Consider the following 19958-nt stretch of genomic DNA (forward strand, 5'->3'; position numbering starts at 1 on the left):
TTTATTCTTTGTCCAGCTTTCGCATGTGTATGAGGGACTGAAAAAAACATGGCTTGGGTCATGTGCACCTTAGACCTTAAAGTGACATATTTGCTTGTTTATACTTTAAGGAGGTCTTTTGCAGCAGATTTGCCCAGTGCAACAGTTCTTTTGATTTCTTGACAGCTGCTTCCATGGGTATTGATTGTGGATGCAAGTAAAATGAAATCCTTGACAAATTCAATCTTTTCTCCTTTTATCATGACATTGCTTACTGGTCTGCTTGTGAGAGTTTTTGTTTTCTTTAAATTGAGGTGTAATCCATATTGAAGGCTGTGGTCTTAGATATTATGAGTAAGTGTTTCAAGCGCTGTTCACTTTCAGCCAGCAAAGTTGTGTTATCTGCATATCGCTGGTAGTTAGTGAGTCTTCCTCGAATCCTGATGCCCCTTTCTTGTATAGTCCAGCTTCATGGATTTTTTGTTCGGCATGTGGATTGAATGAGTATGGTGAAAGAATACAACCCTAAGGCACCTTCCTGATTTGAAAGTATGCAGTATCCCCTCATTCTATTAGAATGACCGTATCTTGGTCTATGTAGATTTCTCATCAAAACGGTTAACTGTTGTGAAATACCCATTCTTCGTAATGTTATTCATAATTTGTTATGATCCACACAGTTGAATGCCTTTGCACAATCAATAAAACAAAAATAGACATGTTTTAGGTATTCTCTGCTTTCAGTCAGGATCCATCTGACATCAGCAGTGATATCCCTCCTTCTACAGGAACTGATGGAGTATCAATTGAGCTGTTTCAACAAACAAATGCAACACTGGAGGTGCACGCTCATCTATACTAAGAAATGTGGAAGACAGCTTCCTGGCCAACTGACTTGAAGAGATCCACATTTATGCCTATTCCCAACAAAGGCTATCCAACTAAATGTGGAAATTATAGAACAATATCATTAATATCACATGCAAGCAAAATTTTGCTGAAGATCATCGACAGGGAACTGCCAGAAATTCAGGCCGGTTTCAGGAGAACACTTAGAACCAGGGATATCATTACTAATGTCAGGTGGATCCTGGCTGAAAGGAGAAAATACCAGAAGGATGATTACCTGTGTTTTAGAAGACTATGCAAAGGCATTTGACTGTGTGGATCATAACAAACTATGGACAGCACTGCAAAGAATGGGAATTCCAGAACACTTGTGCTCAGGAGGAACTTTTACATATATCAAGAGGCGATTGTTCAGACAGAACAAGGGGATACTGATTGGTTTAATATCAGGAAAGTTGTGCGTCAGGGTTGTATACTTTCACCATACCTATTTAATCTGTATGCTGAGCAGATATTAGGAGAAGCTGTACTATATGAAGAAGAATGGGGCATCAGGATTGGAGGAAGACTCATTAACAGCCTGCGTTATGCAGATGACACAACCTTGCTTGCTGAAAGTGAAGAGGACTTGAAGCACTTACTAATGAAAATCAAAGACCACAGCCTTCACTGTGGGCCGCACCTCAATATAAAGAAAACAAAAATCCTCACAACTGGACCATTGAGGAACACCATGATAAATGGAGAAAAGACTGAAGTTGTCAAGGATTTCATGTTACTTGGATCCACGATCCACAGCCATGGAAGCAGCATTCAAGAAATCAAAAGACGCATTGCATTGGGTAAATCTGCTGCAAAGGACCTCTTCAAAGTGTTGAAGAGCAAAGTTGTCACCCTGAAGACTAAGGTGAGCCTGAGCCATGCCATGCTATTTTCAATTGCATCATATGCATGTAAAAGCTGGACAATTTTCCTAGATTTGTTCATTGTACACTGATTATTAATGTACATTGTTATTATTAATAGATGTTTTCAGGGGTTTCTTCCCATTTTGAATTGTGTCATATGAGTAAATGAAGGCCCCCAAAGCTTGTCTTCATCCATGTCAGTAAGGTTGACTCTACTTTGAGAAGGAAGCTCTTCCCCAGTCCTATTCTGAGTGCCTTCCAACCTGATGGGCTCATTTTCTGGCACTATATCAGACAATGTTCCTTTGCCTTTAATACAGTTTTCACTGGCTAATCTTTTGAGAAGTAGACCACTAGGTCCTTTATCCTAGTTTGTCTTAGTCATGAAGCTCAGGTGAAACCTGTTCACCATGGGTGACCCTGCTGGTATTTGAAATACCAGTGGCAGAGCTTCTAGCATTACAGCAACATGGTTGACAATATAGTATGAGAAAATAACACACATGTGGGACTCATTTCCAATGTTGTTATTAGCTACCCTCGAGTTGCTTCTGACTCAGAGGGACCCTATGCACAACAGCAAGAAAAACTACCCAGTCTTACACCATCCTCACAATCATTGTTATACTTGAGCCCATTCCTGCAGACACTGAGTCAGTCCAGCCTGTTGAGGGTCTTCTTATTTTTCACTGGCCCTGTAATTTACCAAGCATGATGCCCTTGTCAAGGGACTGATCCCTCCTGATAACATATCCAACATAAGTGAGACGTAGTCTCACCATCCTCACTTCTAAGGAACGTTCTGGTTGTACTTCCTCCAAGACAGGTTTGCTCTTTTGGCAGTCCATGGTATTTTCAATATTATTCATCAGCACCACAATTCAAAATTGTCAGTTCTTCTTTGATCTTCCTTATTTATCATCCAGCTTCCTCATGCATATGAGGTGAATGAAAACACCATGGCTTGTGTCAGGTGCACCCTGGTCTTTGTGGTAACATCTTTGCTTTTCAACACATTAAATTTGTATTTTGCAGTAATTTTGCTCACTGCATGCACCATTTGATGTTTGACTGCTGCTTCCATGGGTGTTGATTGTGGATTCAAGTAAAATGAAATCCTTGATAACTTCAATCTGTTCTCCATTTATCATGATGTTGTTTATTGATCCAGTTGGAAGGATTTTTTCTTCGTGTTGAGGTATAACCCATACTGAAGGCTATGATCTTTGACCTTCACCAATAGGTGTTTCGAGCTGTCTTCACTTTCAGCAAAATTGTGTCATCTGCATATCACAGGTTATTAATGAATCTTCCTCCAGTCTTGATGCACTGTTCTTTTTCATGTAGTCCAGGTTCTCAGGTTCTTTGTTTAGCATATGCGTTGAATGAGTATAGTGGAAAAATACAATCCTGACCCCCACTTTTCCTGACTTTATACCACACAGTATTCCCTTGTTCTTTTGACTTACTGTGTCTTGATCTATGTACAGGTTCTTCATGAGCACAATAAAGTGTTCTGAAGTTCACAATGTTACCCGTAATTTTTTTATGATCTACACAGTTGAATGTTTTTGCATAGTTAATAAAACTCAGGTAAATATCTTTCTGGTATTCTCTGATTTCAGCCAGAATCCGTCTGACATCAGCAATGATATCCTGGTTTCACATCCACTTTTGATCCTGGCTTGAATTTCCACCATCTCTTTCCACAGATAGAGTCAATTTAACTACTGTGTATTCCACCTGGTGAGGTTGCCATTTATGCTGTTGAGAAAGGGTATTTGAGATGAAGCACTATTGGTCTTAGCAAATTCTGTCATGCAATCTCCGGCATTTTTTCTATCACCAATGCCATATTTGCCAACTACCTATCCTTTTCTTTGTCTCCAACTTTCATGTTCCAATCACCAGTAATTATCAAATCATCCCGATTGTATGTCTGATCATTTTCAGACTGCAGAAGCTGGTAGAAATCTTCAGTTTCTTCATCTTTGGCCTTACTGGTTTCTGCATAAATTGGAATAACAGCCATATGAACTGACTCGCCTTGTAGGTGTATGGATATTGTCCTATAACTGACACCATTGTACTTCAAGATAGATCTTGAAATGTCCTTTTTGACAATGAATGCAACACTATTCCCCTGCAATTTGTTGTTCCCAACATAGTCGACCATATGATTTTCCAATTCAAAATCACTAATACCAGCCCATTTCAGCTCACTAATGCTAGGATAGCAATGTTTACACTTTTCATTTCATTTTTGACAATTTCCAATTTTCCTAGAATCATACTTCATACATTCCACATTCCAATCATTAATGGATTTTTGGAGCTGTTTCTTCTCATTTTCAGTTGTGGCACATCAGCAAATGAAGGCCTTGAAAGCTTGACTCCATCCACATAAATGAGGTTGACTCAACTTTGAGTAGACAACTTTCTCCCAGTTGTATTTTGAGCACCTTCCAACATGAGAATCTCACCTTCCAGCACTATATCAGACAATATTAACCTGCTATTCATAAGTTTTTGTGTGTGTGCGTTCAAAGAAAGTTTACAAATCGAATCAATCTCTCATACAAAAATTTATGTACACCTTGCTATGTAATCCTAGTTGCTCTCCTCCTAATGAGACAGCACACTCCTCCAACCTGTATTCCCTGTGTCCATTCAGCCAGCTCGTGTCCTTCATTGCCGTCTCATATCCCCTCCTGACAAGAACTGCCCACATTGTCTTATGTGTCCACTTGAGCCAAAAAACTCACTCTTCACTGGTATCATTTTTCTGTCTTATAGCCTGAAGAATCAGCTTTGGGATTGGTTCCTGTCTTGCACCAACAGGAGGTCTGGGGACCATGACCTCCGGAGTCCCTCTAGTTTCAGTCAGACCATTAAGTCTGGTCTTTTTACAATAATCTGAGGTCTGCATCACACTGTTCTCTTGCTCCATCAGGGATTCTCTGTTGTGTTCCCTGTGAGGGCCATCATTGGTGGTAGTGGGGCACCATCTAGATCATCCAGTCTCAGGCTGATGGAGACTCTCATTTACATGGCTCTTCCTCTCTCTTGGGCTCATAATTACCCTGTGCCTTTGGTGTTCTTCATTTTCTTTTCCTCCAGTTGGGTTGAGACCAATTGATGATGAATCTTAGGTGGTGGCTCGCTAGTGTGTAAGACCCCAGATCCCACTCACCAAAGTGGGATGCAGAATGTTTTCTTAAGGTTTTCTATGCCAGTTGACCAAATGTTCCCTGAAACCATGGTCCCCAGACCCTCACCACTGCTACTCTGGCCTTTGAAGCATTTGGTTATATTCAGGAAACTTGTTTGCTTTTGGATAAGTCCAGTTGTACCCACCTCTCCTGTATTGTGTGTTGTCTTTCCCTTCACCAAAATACTGCTAGTCTACTATCTAATTAGTAAATTCCAACCCCCTACCCTGTAACCATCAAAGGATATTTTCCTCTCTGTTTAAATTACATCCTGAGTTCTTATAATAGTGGTCTCATGCAATATTTGTCCTTTTGCAACTGACTAATTTCACTCAGCACAATGCCTTCCATATTTCTCCACGTTATGAAATGTTTCATAAGTTCATCATTGTTTTTTATGATTGTGTAATACTCCACTGCATGAATATACCATAATTTAATTATCCATTCATCTGTTGATAGGTACCTTGGATGCTTCCAACTTTTTGCTATTGTAAACAGTGCTGCAATGAACACGGGTGTGCATATATCTGTTTGTGTGAAGGCTCTTAATTCTTTAGGATATATTCTGGGAAGTGGAATTGCTGGATCATATGGTAGATCTATTTCTAGCTTTTTAAGGAATTGCCAAAATAATTTCCAAACTATCTGTACTATTCTACATTTCCACCAGCAGTGTATAAGTCTTCCAGTCTCTCCTCAACCTCTCCAACGTTTATTATCCTGTTGTTTCTTTTTGGAATAATGCCAGCATTTTTGGAATGAGATGGTATCTCATTGTAGTTTTGATTTGTATTTCTCTAATGACTGATGATCGAGAGCATTTCCTCATGTATCTCTTAGATGTCTGATTGTCCTCTTTGGTGAAGGGTCTGTTCATATCACTTGCCTATTTTTTAGCTGGATTATTTGTCAGCAATCCTTTTAAATTGTACGTGTAGAAACTATTGAATTGCTGTATATTTGCTGTGCATATTCTCAACAGCAACATATGATATAAAAAGAAAAAAAAAGGCTTGGAAAAGTTATGGAATGAAAGAATAAAGCAACTCTCAGCACCAAGTAGGACAAATGCTTAGGAGGGCAAAGAATCTGTTTCCCGGAGCCAACACTAAAAGTACTCAAACTCAGCAATATCAAAGCAACATATAAGAACAACAACAGGAAAGAATGCTAATTCACAGCAGCAAAATTGATAGAAACTCTGAGTAATTACAGATATTGAACTTACTAGAAACATAAAATAAAAGAACTCTTAAATGTGCTCAAATATGGACAAAGAACTAAGGAAACAGAGAAAAAAATCTATGTATGTACAAAAAGAGAATACTAGTAAAGTGACAGAAAATATAAAAAGGGAGCTTTTGGGAGCTAAAAAGTAAAATTACTAAAGTGAAAACTTTAATAGGGAGTCTGACCAGATGATTTGAGCAGAAAGATAAAGCAATCAATACATTTTTAATGACAGAAAAATTAAAATTTTCCACTCATAGAAAAAAAAAGTTAAAGTAAGTAGGAAGAACGCAATGCAGTGGCCCTGGGTTTGGCCAAAGAGTGGACAGTCTGTAGTTTGAACCCACTGTCTGCTGTGCAAGAGTAGGATTGCAATCTGCTTCCATAAAGACTTACATGTTTGGAAATCCTAAGGGGCTGTTATACTCTGTCCTATATGTTCGGAATGAGGAGGAATTAACTTCATAGCAACTATTTTTTGTTTGTTTGATTAAATGTCCTATGGATCAACATCAAGTGTACCAAAATATGACTTATAGTAGATAGGCTATTAAAGAAACAAAAGAAAATTTGAAGAAATAATGACCAAAAACATCACATTTAAAGGAAGAAAAAAATACACATATTTAAGAAACTCAACACACTTTAAGTAACCTCAAAAGGGAAATGTACTGAAACTCATTACATTCAAATTGTGAAAACTCAGAGGGGGAGTTTTGAGTGCAGCATGGGAGAAGCAACTTGTCATGCAGAAGAGAGTCTCAATAAGATTAAAAACTGAATTTATCCCAGGGCCCATGGAGGTAAACTGTACATGTACATTTTGAGATGGTATGTGTTTTGTCATGTGTATTTTTACCACAGACAAAACAAACAAAATTTAAAAACTTGGAAATGAACAGTCAGCAAGATGACAAAACAAAATCAACAACAACAAATACGAGGAAAGGAAAAAATATAAAGAAAATCTACTCAGCAGTTAACATCAAGTGGGAAAAAGAAACTGCCAACAACACACAAAAAAAAGACATCAAAATGATAGCACTGAATTCATACCTATCCATAATTACCCTGAGTGTAAATGGACTAAATGCACCAATAAAGAGACAGAGAGTGGCGGAATGGATTAAAAAACAAGATCCTTCTATATGCTGCCTACAAGAGACACACCTTAGACTTAGAGACACAAACTACAACCCAAAGGATGGAAAAAATATATATATCAAGCAAACAACAATCAGAAAAGAGCAGGAGTAGCAATATTAATTTCTGACAAAATGATTTTAAACTTAAATCCATCATAACGGGTAAGGAAGGACACTATACAATGATAGAAGGGACAATACACCAAGAAGGTATAACCATATTAAATATTTATGCACCCAATGACAGGGCTACAAGATTCATAAAACAAACTCTATCAGCATTGAAAAGTGAGATAGACAGCTCTGCAATAATAGTAGGAGACTTCAACACACCACTTTTGGTGAAGGACAAGACATCCAGAAAGAAGCTCAATAAAGACACCGAAGATCTAAATGCCACAATCAACCACCTTGACCTCGTAGACATATACAGAACACTGCACCCAACAGCAACCAAGTATACTTTCTTTTCTAGTGCACATGGAACATTCTCTAGAATAGACCACATATTAGGTCTGAAAGCAAGCCTTAGCAGAATCCAAAACATTGAAATATTACAAAGCATCTCCTCTGACAACAAGGCCATAAAAGTGGAAATCAATAACAGGAAAAGCAGGGAAAAGAAATCAAACACTTGGAAACTGAACAATACCCTGCTCAAAAAAGACTGGATCACGGAAGACATTAAGGATGGAATAAAGAAATTCAGAGAATCCAATGAGAATGAAAACACTTCCTATCAGAACCTTTGGGATACAGGAAAAGTGGTCCTCAGAGGTCACTTTATGTCAATAAATGCACACATCCAAAAAGAAGAAAGGGCCAAAATCAAAGAATTATTCCTACAACTTGAACAAATAGAAAGGGAACAACAAAAGAAACGCACAGGCACCAGAAGAAGACAAATAATAAAAATTAGAACAGAATAAATGAAATAGAAAACAAAACAAAAAAATGACAGAATTAACAAGGTCAAAAGCTGGTTCTTTGAAAAAAATCAACAAAATTGATAAACCACTGGCCAAACTGACAAAAGAAAAACAGGAGAAGAAGCAAATAACGCAAATAAGAAATGAGTTGGGCGATATTACAACAGACCCAGCTGAAATCAAAAGAATCACATCAGATTGCTATGAAAACTATACTCAAAGAAATTTGAAAACCCAGAAGAAATGAATTCCTAGAAACACATTACCTACCTAAACTGACACAAACAGAGGTAGAACAACTAAATAGACCCATAACAAAAGAAGAGATTGAAAAGGTAATCAAAAAACTCCCAACAGAAAAAAGCCCCGGTCCAGTCGGATTCACTGTACAGTTCTACCAATCTTTCAGAGAAGAGTTAACAGCACCACTACTAAAGGTATTTCAGAGCATAGAAAAAGACAAAACACTACCAAACTCATTCTGTGAAGCCACCATAAATCCCTGATACCAAAACCAGGTAAAGACACCACAAGAAAAGAAAATTATAGACCTATGTCCCTCATGAATGTACACGCAAAAATCCTCAACAAGGAGACAGGGCCAAGATGGCTGACTAGGTAGAAGCTACCTCGGATCCCTCTTGCAACAAAGACTCAGAAAAACAAGTTAATCGATCACATACGTGACAATCTACAAACCCTGACCGTCAAACACAGATCTAAAGAGTTCACCTGAGTGACAGAGACTGAGAACAAACAACCACGAGGAAACGATGACTGCTTTCAGAGCCTGGAGCCAGAGTCCCAGTCAGAAAACCTTGGCGCCGGGCTTTGGACTGGGGACAGGGGAGCTGAGCACTACATCCTGAGATGGAGCAAACATGAGTCGCATCCCTAACCCCCAGAAGTGACTTCGGGGGAAGCCCAGCCAGTGTACCCCAGCAGCGCAGCAATGCGGCTGACAGGAGGAGAAGTCACTGGGAGGCAGTGACTAATTCTGGAGCCTGGAGTGCGGCGTCCCAGCCGGGGAACCTTGGCACTGAGCTTTGGACTGGGAGTGGAGGAGATGACCACGGCTTCTGAGACAGCACAAGCGCAGGACACGGCCTGCCCCTCAGGGGCATTCTGGACCCAGTCAACACACACAGGCTACACACGCCTCAGGAATCTCAGATAAAACACTCATCGCCAAAGGAGATGAGTAACTTTGTCTATATTCCGGGGTACTACTCTCTCCTATCTATCTGATCCCTCCCCTCCCCTTCCCAGGTGGCTTCATTAACATTGGAATTTCCAGAGCCAGAGAGTGAAGTGTGCTGTGGTTTTTCTTTTTTTTCTTTTTTCATCTTTTCCTAACCCATTCTCCTGGCCTGAGAGAAACAGCTACAAAACCCCAGGGACCAAATATCCTTCCCTAATTGGACGAAAAATACGCAACCAGCTCCAGCCAAGCATATGAGATCCACTGTCTTGGGCTTTCATCCCTAGAGGGAACAAGGTGGCTATTATAATGCAAAGGCATTTCTGATAGGGATCTGACTGTAAATTGTTTTAGCGGATTACTAGAAAGACAAGTTTCCCAGGTCTGATATCTCTGCGTATTCAACAGAGCCCTCACTAACCCACAACGGGGAACTGAGGGCTGAAGCTCCCCCCAGACCACATACCCTCCTGCCTTAGGGGGTCTAAGGAAGGTGACACATACCAATCTGTAGAGGTACTTGCACTGGGGTCCTAAGGCACAGCTGCAAAGCCCACCCACCAAAGTGCTTTAGGAATAGAGACACACCTACCTCACTGGCACTTGGGGGAAGCCTGTCAGCATCCCGCCCCGCGTGAAGTGTGACCCCCTGCTGCTACTAGAATCTGGTGCACACATGTATCACCACTACTCCTCTAGGTGGATAGGTGACAGTCTGCACCACATACTTGATGACCAAAAATCATATTCTACTCTAGAATAGTGAATGGACCCTTAGGCTTATATACCTGGTAAAAGCCCAAACCAGCTGGTAATAGGACGTAAGTGATTCAAGGGCTACAACAATCAAGACAGCACAATCTAGTAGCCCATCTACATATATTGAAAGAAAACAAAACAAGATAAGACTCAGTGAGCAAATATAAAATAAATCACTACAATATCTTAGAGATGGCTCAGAGACAGCAGTCGATATCAAATCACATAAAGAAGCAGACCATGATTGCTTCTACAACTCCCCAAACTAAAGAATCAAAATCTTTCCCAAACAAAGATACAATCCTGGAATTGCCAGATGCAGAATATAAAAAAACTAATTTACAGAATGCTTCAAGACATCAGGGATGACCTCAGAAATGAAATAAGGCAATCTACAGAAAAAGCCAAGAAACACACTGATAAAGCAGTGGAAGAAATCAAAAAGATTATTCAAGAACATAGTGGAAAAATTAATAAGCTGCAAGAATCCATAGGGAGACAGCATTCAGAAATCCAAAAGATTAACAGTAAAATTGCAGAATTAGACAATGTAATAGGAAGTCAGAGGAGCAGAACTGAGCAACTGGAATGCAGAGTGGGGGAGTTGGAGCATAGTTGAAAAAAATCAGATAAAAGCATTGAAGAAAATGAAGAAACCCTAAGAATCATGTGGGACTCTATCAAGAAGAATAACTTGTGTGTGATTGGAGTTTCAGAACAGGGAGGGATAACAGAAAATACAGAGAGAATAGTTGAAGTTCTGTTGGTAGAAAATTTCCCTGACATCATGAAAGACGTTAGGATATCTATCCAAGATGCTCACTGAACCCCATTTAAGACTGATCCAAAAAGAAAATCACCAGGACATATTATCATCAAACTTGCCAAAACCAAAGATAAAAAGAAAATTTTAAAAGCAGCAAGGGATAAAAGAAAGGCCTCCTACAAAGGAGAATCAACAAGAATAAGTTCAGACTACTCAGCAGAAACCATGCAGTCAAGAAGGTAATGGGATGACATATATAGAGCACTAAAGGAGAAAAACTGCCAGCCGAGGATCATATATCCAGTAAGACTCACTCTCAAATATGAAGGTGAAATTAAAACATTTACAGATAATCAGAAGCTCAGAGAATTTGCAAAAACCAAACCAAAGCTACAAGAAATACTAAAGGAAATTGGTCAGAAAATCAATAATATCAGATACCAACACAACAGAAGGTCACAGAACAGAACATCCTGCCATCAACTCAAACGAGAAATCACAAAAACAAATTAAGATTAATTTTAAAAAGAAAAAATGCCCAAAACAGGGAATCATTGAAGTCAATATGTAAAAGATCACAATAATCAAAAAGAGGGACTAAATACAGGAGCCATAGAACTGCCATATGGAGAGGGAAACAAGGCGATACAGGACAATAAAAATTAGGTTTTTACTTGGAAAAATAGGGGTAAATATTAAGGTAACCAGAAAGAGATATAACAATTCCATAACTCAAAATAAAAACCAAGAAAAACATAATGACTCAGCAAATATAAATTCAAATATTATGAAAATGAGGAACACACAATTTACAAAGAAAAATGTCTTAGCACAAAAAAGTAAGTGGAAAAATGAAATTGTCAACAACACACACAAAAAGGCATCAAAATGACAGCACTAAACACATACTTATCTCTAATTACGCTAAATGTAAATGGACTAAATGCACCTATAAAGAGACAGGGAGTCTCAGGCTGGATAAAAAAAACATGATCCATCTATATGCTGCCTACAAGAGACACACCTTAGACTTAGACACACAAACTAAAACTCAAAAGATGGAAAAAATATATCAAGCAAACAATAAGCAAAAAAGAGCAGGAGAGCAATATCAATTTCTGACAAAATAGACTTCAAACTTAAATCCACCATAAAGGATAAAGAAGGACACTACATAATGATTAAAGGGACAATTGACCGGGAAGATATAACCATATTAAATATTTATGCACCTAATGACAGGGCTGCAAGATACATAAAACAAACTTAACTGAAAAGTGAGATAGACACCTCCACAATTATAGTAGGAGACTTCAACACACCACTTTCGGAAAAGGACAGGACTTTCAGTAAGAAGCTCAACAGAGACACGGAACACCTAATTGCTACAATCAACCAACTTGACCTCGTAGACATATACAGAACACTGCACCCAACTGCTGCAAAGTGTACTTTTTTTCTTGGCTCATTTGGAACATTCTCTAGAATAGGCCACATATTAGGTCATAAAACAAAGCTTTGCAGAATCCAAAACACCGAAATATTACTAAGCATCTTCTCAGAACACAAGGCCATAAAAGTGGAAATCAGTAACAGAAAAATTAGGGAAAACGAATCGAATACTTGGAAACTGAACAATACCCTGCTCAAAAAAGACTGGGTTATAGAAGACATTAAGGAGGGAATAAAGACATTCATAGAATGCAATGAGAATGAAAACATTTCCTATCAAAACCTCTGGGACACAGCAAAAGCAGTGCTCAGAGGTCAATTTATATCGATAAATGCACACATACAAAAAGAAGAAAGAGCCAAAATCAGAGAACTGTCCCGACAACTTGAACAAATAGAAAGTGAGCAACAAAAGAATCCATCAGGCACCAGAAGAAAACAAATAATAAAAATTAGAGCTGAACTAAATGAATTAGAGAACAGAAAAACAATTGAAAGAATTAACAAAGCCAAAAGCTGGTTCTTTGAAAAAATTAACAAAACTGATAAACCATTGGCCAGACTGACTAAAGAAATACAGGAAAGGAAACAAGTAACCGGAATAAGAAACAAGATGTGCCACATCACAACAGACCTAACTGAAATTAAAAGAATCACATCAGATTATAATGAAAAATTCTACTCTAATAAATTTGCAAACCTAGAAGAAATGGATGAATTCCTAGAAAAACACTACCTACCTAAACTAACACAATTAGAAGTAGAACAACTAAATAGACTTATAACAAAAAAAGAGATTGAAATGGTAATCAAAAAACTCCCAGCAAAAAAAAGCCCTGGCCCAGATGGCTTTACTGCAGAGTTCTACCAAACTTTCAGAGAAGAGTTAACACCACTACTACTAAAGGTATTTTAAAGCATAGAAAATGACGGAATACTACCTAACTCATTCTATGAAGCCACTACATCCCTGATACCAAAACCAGGTAAAGACACCACAAAAAAAGAAAATTACAGACCTATATCCCTCATGAACATAGATGCAAAAATCCTCAACAAAATTCTAGCCAATAGAATTCAACAACCGATCAAAAAAATAATCCACCACGACCAAGAGAGATTTACACCAGGTATGCAAGGCTGGTTTAATATTAGAAAAACCATTAATGTAATCCACCACATAAATAAAAGACAAAAACCACATATCTTATCAACTGATGCAGAAAAGGTATTTGACAAAGTCCAACACCCATTTATGATAAAAACTCCCAGCAAAATAGGAATTGAAGGAAAATTCCTCAACATAATAAAGTGCATCTATACAAAGCCAACAGCCAACATCACTCTAAATGGAGAGAGCCTGAAAGCATTTCCTTTCAGAACGGGAACCAGACAAGGATGCTCTTTAACACCGCTCTTATTCAACATTGTGCTAGAGGTCCTAGCCAGAACAATTAGGCTAGACAAAGAAATAAAGGGCATCCAGATTGGCAAGGAGGAAGTAAAATTATCTCTATTTGCAGATGACATGATCTTATACACAGAAAACCCTAAGGAATCCTCCAGAAAACTACTGAAACTAATAGAAGAGTTTGGCAGAGTCTCAGGTTATAAGATAAACATACAAAAATCACTTGGATTCCTCTACATCAACAAAAAGAACATCGAAGAGGAAATCACCAAATCAATACCATTCACAGTAGCCCCCAAGAAGCTAAAATACTTAGGAATAAATCCTACCAAAGATGTAAAAGACCTATACAAAGAAAACTATAAAGTACTACTGCAAGAAACTAAAAAGGACCTACTTAAGTAGAAAAATATACCTCACTCATGGTTAGGAAGAATTAACATAGTAAAAATGTCTATTCTACCAAAAGCCATCTATACATACAATGCACTTCCGATTCAAATTCCGATGACATTATTTAAAGTGATGGAGAAACAAATCACCAACTTCATATGGAAGGGAAAGAAGCCTCGGATAAGTAAAGCATTACTGAAAAAGAAGAAGAAAGTGGAAGGCCTCACTCTACCTGATTTTAGAACATATTATACAGCCGCAGTAGTCAAAACAGCCTGGTACTGGTACAACAACAGGCACATAGACCAATGGAACAGAATTGAGAACCCAGATATAAATCCATCCACATATGAGTAGCTGATATTTGACAAAGGCCCAGTGTCAGTCAATGGGGAAAAGATAGTCTTTTTAACAAATGGTGCTGGCATAACTGGATATCTATTTGCAAAAAAATGAAACAGGACCCATACCTCACACCATGCACAAAAACTAACTCCAAGTGGATCGAAGACCTAAACAAAAAGACTAAAACGATAAAGATCATGGAAGAAAAAATAGGGAAAACCTTAGGAGCCCTAATAGAAGGCATAAACAAAATACAAAACATTACCAAAAATGATGAAGAGAAACCAGATAACTGGGAACTCCTAAAAATCAAACACCTATGCTCATCTAAAGACTTCACCAAAAGAGTAAAAAGACCACCTACAGATTGGGAAAGAATTTTCAGCTATGACATCTCCAACCAGCACCTGATCTCTAAAATCTATATGATTGTGTTAAAACTCAACCACAAAAAGACAAACAACCCAATCAAAAAGTGGGCAAAGGATATGAACACGCACTCATTACAGAAGGTATTCAGGCAGCTAACAGATACATGAGAAAATGCTCTCGATCATTAGCCATTAGAGAAATGCAAATTAAAACCACTATGAGATTCCATCTCACTCCAACAAGGCTGGCATTAATCCAAAAAACACAACATATCAAATGCTGGAGGGGCTGCGGAGAGATTGGAACTCTTATACACTGCTGGTGGGAATGTAAAATGGTACAACCACTTTGGAAATCTATCTGGTATCTTCTTAAAAAGTTAGAAATAGAACTACCATACAACCCAGAAATCCCACTCCTCGGAATATACCCTAGAGAAATAAGAGCCTTTACACAAACAGATATGTGCACACCCATGTTTATTGCAGCTCTGTTGACAATAGCAAAAAGCTGGAAGCAACCAAGGTGCCCATCAATGGATGAATGGTTAAATAAATTGTGGTATATTCACACAATGGAATGCTACGCATCGATGAAGAACAGTGATGAATCTGTGAAACATTTCATGTCATGGAGGAACCTGGAAGGCATTATGCTGAGTGAAATTAGAGGCAAAAGGACAGATATTGTATAAGACCACTATTATAAGATCTGGAGAAATATTATAAACTGAGAAGAACACATACTTTTGTGGTTATGACGAGGGGAGGGAGGGATGGTGGGAGAGGGTTATTTACTTATTAGTAGATAAGAACTACTTTAGGTGAAGGGAAGGACAATACTCAACACACATCAGGTCAGCGCAACTGGACTGGACCAAAAGCAAAGAAGTTTCTGGGATAAACTGAATGCTTCAAAGGTCAGCGGAGCAAGGGCAGGGGTTTGGGGACTATGTTTTAGGGGGACTTCTAAGCGAATTGGCAAATAATTCTATTATGAAAACATTCTGCATCCCACTTTGAAATGTGGCATCTGGGGTCTTAAATGCTAACTAGCGGCCATCTAAGATGCATCAGTTGGTCTCAACCCACCTGGATCAAAGGAGAATGAAGAACACCAAGGTCACACGATAACTATGAGCCCAAGAGACAGAAAGGGCCACATGAACCAGAAACCTACATCATCCTGAGACCAGAAGAACTAAATGGTGCCCGGCCATAACGGACGACTGCCCTGACAGGGAGCACAACAGAGAACCCCTGAGGAAGCAGGAGAACAGTGGGATGCAGACCCCAAATTCTCATAAAAAGACCAGACTTAATGGTCTGACTGAGACTAGAGGAATCACAGTGGTCATGGTCCCCAAACCTTCTGTTGGCACAGGACAGGAACCATTCCCGAAGACAACTCATCAGACATGGTAGGGACTGGACAATGTGTTGGAGAGAGATGCTGACGAAGAGTGAGCTACTTGTATCAGGTGGACACTTGAGACTGTGTTGGCATCTCCTGTCTGGAGGGGAGATGGGATGGTAGAGAGGGTTAGAAACCGGCAAAATTGTCACAAAAGCAGAGACTGGAAGGGCTGACTCATTAGGGGGAGAGTAAGTGGGAGTATGGAGTAAGGTGTATATAAGTTTATATGTGACAGGCTGATTTGATTTGTAAACATTCGCTTAAAGCTCAATAAAAATTATTAAAAAAAATAAGTAATAGCTGAAAACTTCCAAAATTTGATGAAATAAATAAGCCTAAACATCCAAGAAGCACAACAAATTCCAAATAGGATAAACCCCTAAGACATCCACAGTAGGATACATTGTAATACAAATGCCAAAAACCAAAGATAGGCACACTTCAAAGCAGCAAGAGAGGAGCACAGGACAACAGATATTATAAGGGTCTTCAATAAGAATAAATATCAAGTTCACACCAGAAACCCCGGGGCCAGAAAGCACTAGAATTAAGTATTTAAAATGCTGAAAGGAAAAAATGAAACTGTTAATCCAGAATTTTATATGTAGAAAGATGATTTGAAATACGTGGGCGAAATTAAGATATTTCCAAATAAACAAAAGCTGACGAAATATAGGAAGCTAATATCAGCAAATTCAAATGGGAAATAGTTCTGTAATAACTATTAGAAACTTTAATACACTACTTTCAAAAATGGATAGACTATCTAGAGAGATGGTCGATAAGTACACAGATAGCATGAACGTTGTAAGCCAACTAGAACTACCAAATGTATATGTGTGTATACATGTATATATGTATACATTTGCTAATTTCTGGTTATATATATTAAGTATATATTTGATCCCATAACAAAAACACCATGTATATACACCTGTGTCCACACAACAGCTTACTACACATTCTTCTCCAGTGTTCTTAGATAATTCTCAGAATAGACCATGTGTTAGGTCACAATATGGAGTCCTGGTGGTGCAATGGTTAAGAGTTCAGCTGTTGGCTAACAAGTCAGTAGGGAAGTCATAAAATTAAGTCAAAGCCAAAAACTGAAAATAGGGAAACAGGCATGTGAACATGTAAAACAGGACAACATTAAAACGAAAAAAGTGACTAAAAAATACAGTCCTAGATCCTTTATATGGAGAGGAAGTCAAAGCGATATAAAGAAACAAAAGATCGTTTTACACTTAAAAATTAGGCGTAAATACTCATATAACCACAAAGGAACCAAACAATCCTACACATCAAAATAAAAAAAAAAGAAAACAGAAAGACTCAGCAAAAAAAAAACAATTAACAATAATGAAAAAGATGAAAAGAAAATATGTTAAAAAAATGACTTAGCACAGAAAATTAAGTGGAAAAATTGTAAACAATGCAAAAAAAGACATCAGAATGACAGCAATAAACTCATGCCTATCAATAATTACATTGAATGTAAATGGACTAAATGGACTAAAGAGACAGTGAGTAGCAGAGTGGATTAAAAAAAACACAATCTGTCTACATGTTGCCTACAAGACACACATCTTAGACTTAAAGACACAAACGAACTAAAACTCAAAAGATGCAAAAATATATCAAGCAAACAACAATCAAAAAAAGAGCAAGAGTGGCAATAGTAATCACTGACAATATAGATTTCAAAGTAAAATCCATGCCCAATTATAAGGACACTATATAATAATTAAAGTGACAATACACCACGAGGTTATAACCATAATAAATATTTACACACCCAATGACAGGACTCCAAAATATTAAAACAAACTCTAACAGCATTGAAAAGAGAGATAGACAACTCCACAATAATGCTAGGAGACTTCAACACACCATTTTCGGTGAAGAATAGAACATGCAGAATGAAGCTCAATAAAGACAGGGAAGATATAAATAATACTGTCAATCAACTTGACCTCAGAGACACATACTGAACACTCCACCCAACAGCAGCCAGGTAGACTTTCTTTTCTAACGCACGTGAAACATTCTCCAGAATATTCAGCATATAAGGCCATAAAACAATACTTAACCAAAGCCAAAGCATCGAAACAATACAAAGCATCTTTTATGACCAAAGAGCCATAAAAGTAGAAATCAATATCGGAAAAAGAAAAGAAAAGAAAAATCAAAAACATGGAAACTGATCAACCCCATGCATGAAACCTACTAGGTTATAGAAGAAATTAAGGACAGAATAAAGAAATTCACAGAATCAAATGAGAATGAAAACACATCCTATCAGAACATTTAGGACCCAGAAAAGGCAGCGCTCAGAGGTCAATTTATAGCAATAAATGCACACATCTAAAACAGAAGAAAAATGAACCCAGACCCATACATCGCACCATGAATAAAAACTAACCAAAATTAAAGTATTAACCCTACAACTCGAATAGAAAGAAAGCAGCAGAAGGAGCCCTCAGACACCAGAAGAAAGCAAATATAACGATTAGAGTAGAATTAAATGAAATAAAGAATAGAAAAAGAATTGGAAGTTTTAACATGACTAAAGGTGGTTCTTTGAAAAGATTTAACAAAATTGATAAACCACTGGCCAAACTGACAAAAGAAAAGCAGGAGAGGAAGCAAATAACCCAGATTAGAAATGAGATGGGAAATATCACAACAGACCGAAGTGAAATTAAAAGAATCATAACAGAATACTATGAAAAATGTACTCTTTAACAAATTTGAAAACCTAGAGGGAATGGACAAATTTCTAGAAACGCACTGCCTACCTAAACTAACACAAACAGAAGTAGGACAACAAAATAAACCTGTAACAAAAGAAGAGATTGGAAAGGTAATTAAAAAGCTCTCAACAACAACAACAAAAAGCCCTGATCCTGATGGCTTCACTGAAGAATTCTGCCAAACTTTCAAAGAAGAGTTAACACCACTGCTACTAAAGGTATTTCAGAGCATAGAAAAAGATGGAATGTTCCCATACTCATTCTACGAAGCCAGCATAAGGCTGATACCAAAACCGTTCAAAGACACCACAAAAAAAAGGCTAATATCCCTCATGAACATAGGTACAAAAATCTTCATCAAAATTCTAGCCATTAGAATTCAAAAAAAAAAAAAAAACTTCACCATGACCAAGTGTGGTTCATACCAGGTATACAGGGATGGTTCAACATTAGTAAAACAATCAACATAATCCGGCACATAAACAAAACAAAAAACAAGAACAACGATTTTTTTCAATTGATACAGAAAAGGTGTTTGACCAATCCCAACAACCATTCTTGATAAAAACTCTCAGGAAATTAGGAATAGAAGGTAAAATCCTCAACACAATAAAGGGCATTTATACAAAGCCAATAGCCAACATCATCCTAAATGGAGAGAGTCTGAAATCATTCCCCTTGAGAACAGGAACCAGACAAGGATGCCGATCATCGCCACTCTATTCAGCATTATGCTGGAGGTCCTAGCCAGATCAGTTGTCTAGAAAAAGAAATAAAGTGCATCCAAACTGGTAAGGAAGAAGTAAAAGTAAATCTATTTGCAGAAGACATG

The 19958-nt window shown here is 37.9% G+C and overlaps 1 protein-coding gene across 1 annotated transcript in view; it reads right to left on the bottom strand.

Moving 5' to 3' along the window:
• Positions 1-9149: 9149 nt before the first annotated feature.
• LOC135229007 (testis-specific Y-encoded protein 3-like) overlaps positions 9150-19958 on the bottom strand; it is a 31110-nt gene continuing 20301 nt past the window's right edge. Inside the window, exon 6 of the mRNA XM_064278753.1 lies at positions 9150-9380. Coding sequence (XP_064134823.1) covers positions 9150-9380 — 231 coding nt within the window. The remainder of the gene's footprint in view (positions 9381-19958) is intronic.

This window comes from Loxodonta africana, chromosome Y (genome assembly GCF_030014295.1).
Source record: "Loxodonta africana isolate mLoxAfr1 chromosome Y, mLoxAfr1.hap2, whole genome shotgun sequence".
NCBI lineage: Eukaryota > Metazoa > Chordata > Mammalia > Proboscidea > Elephantidae > Loxodonta > Loxodonta africana.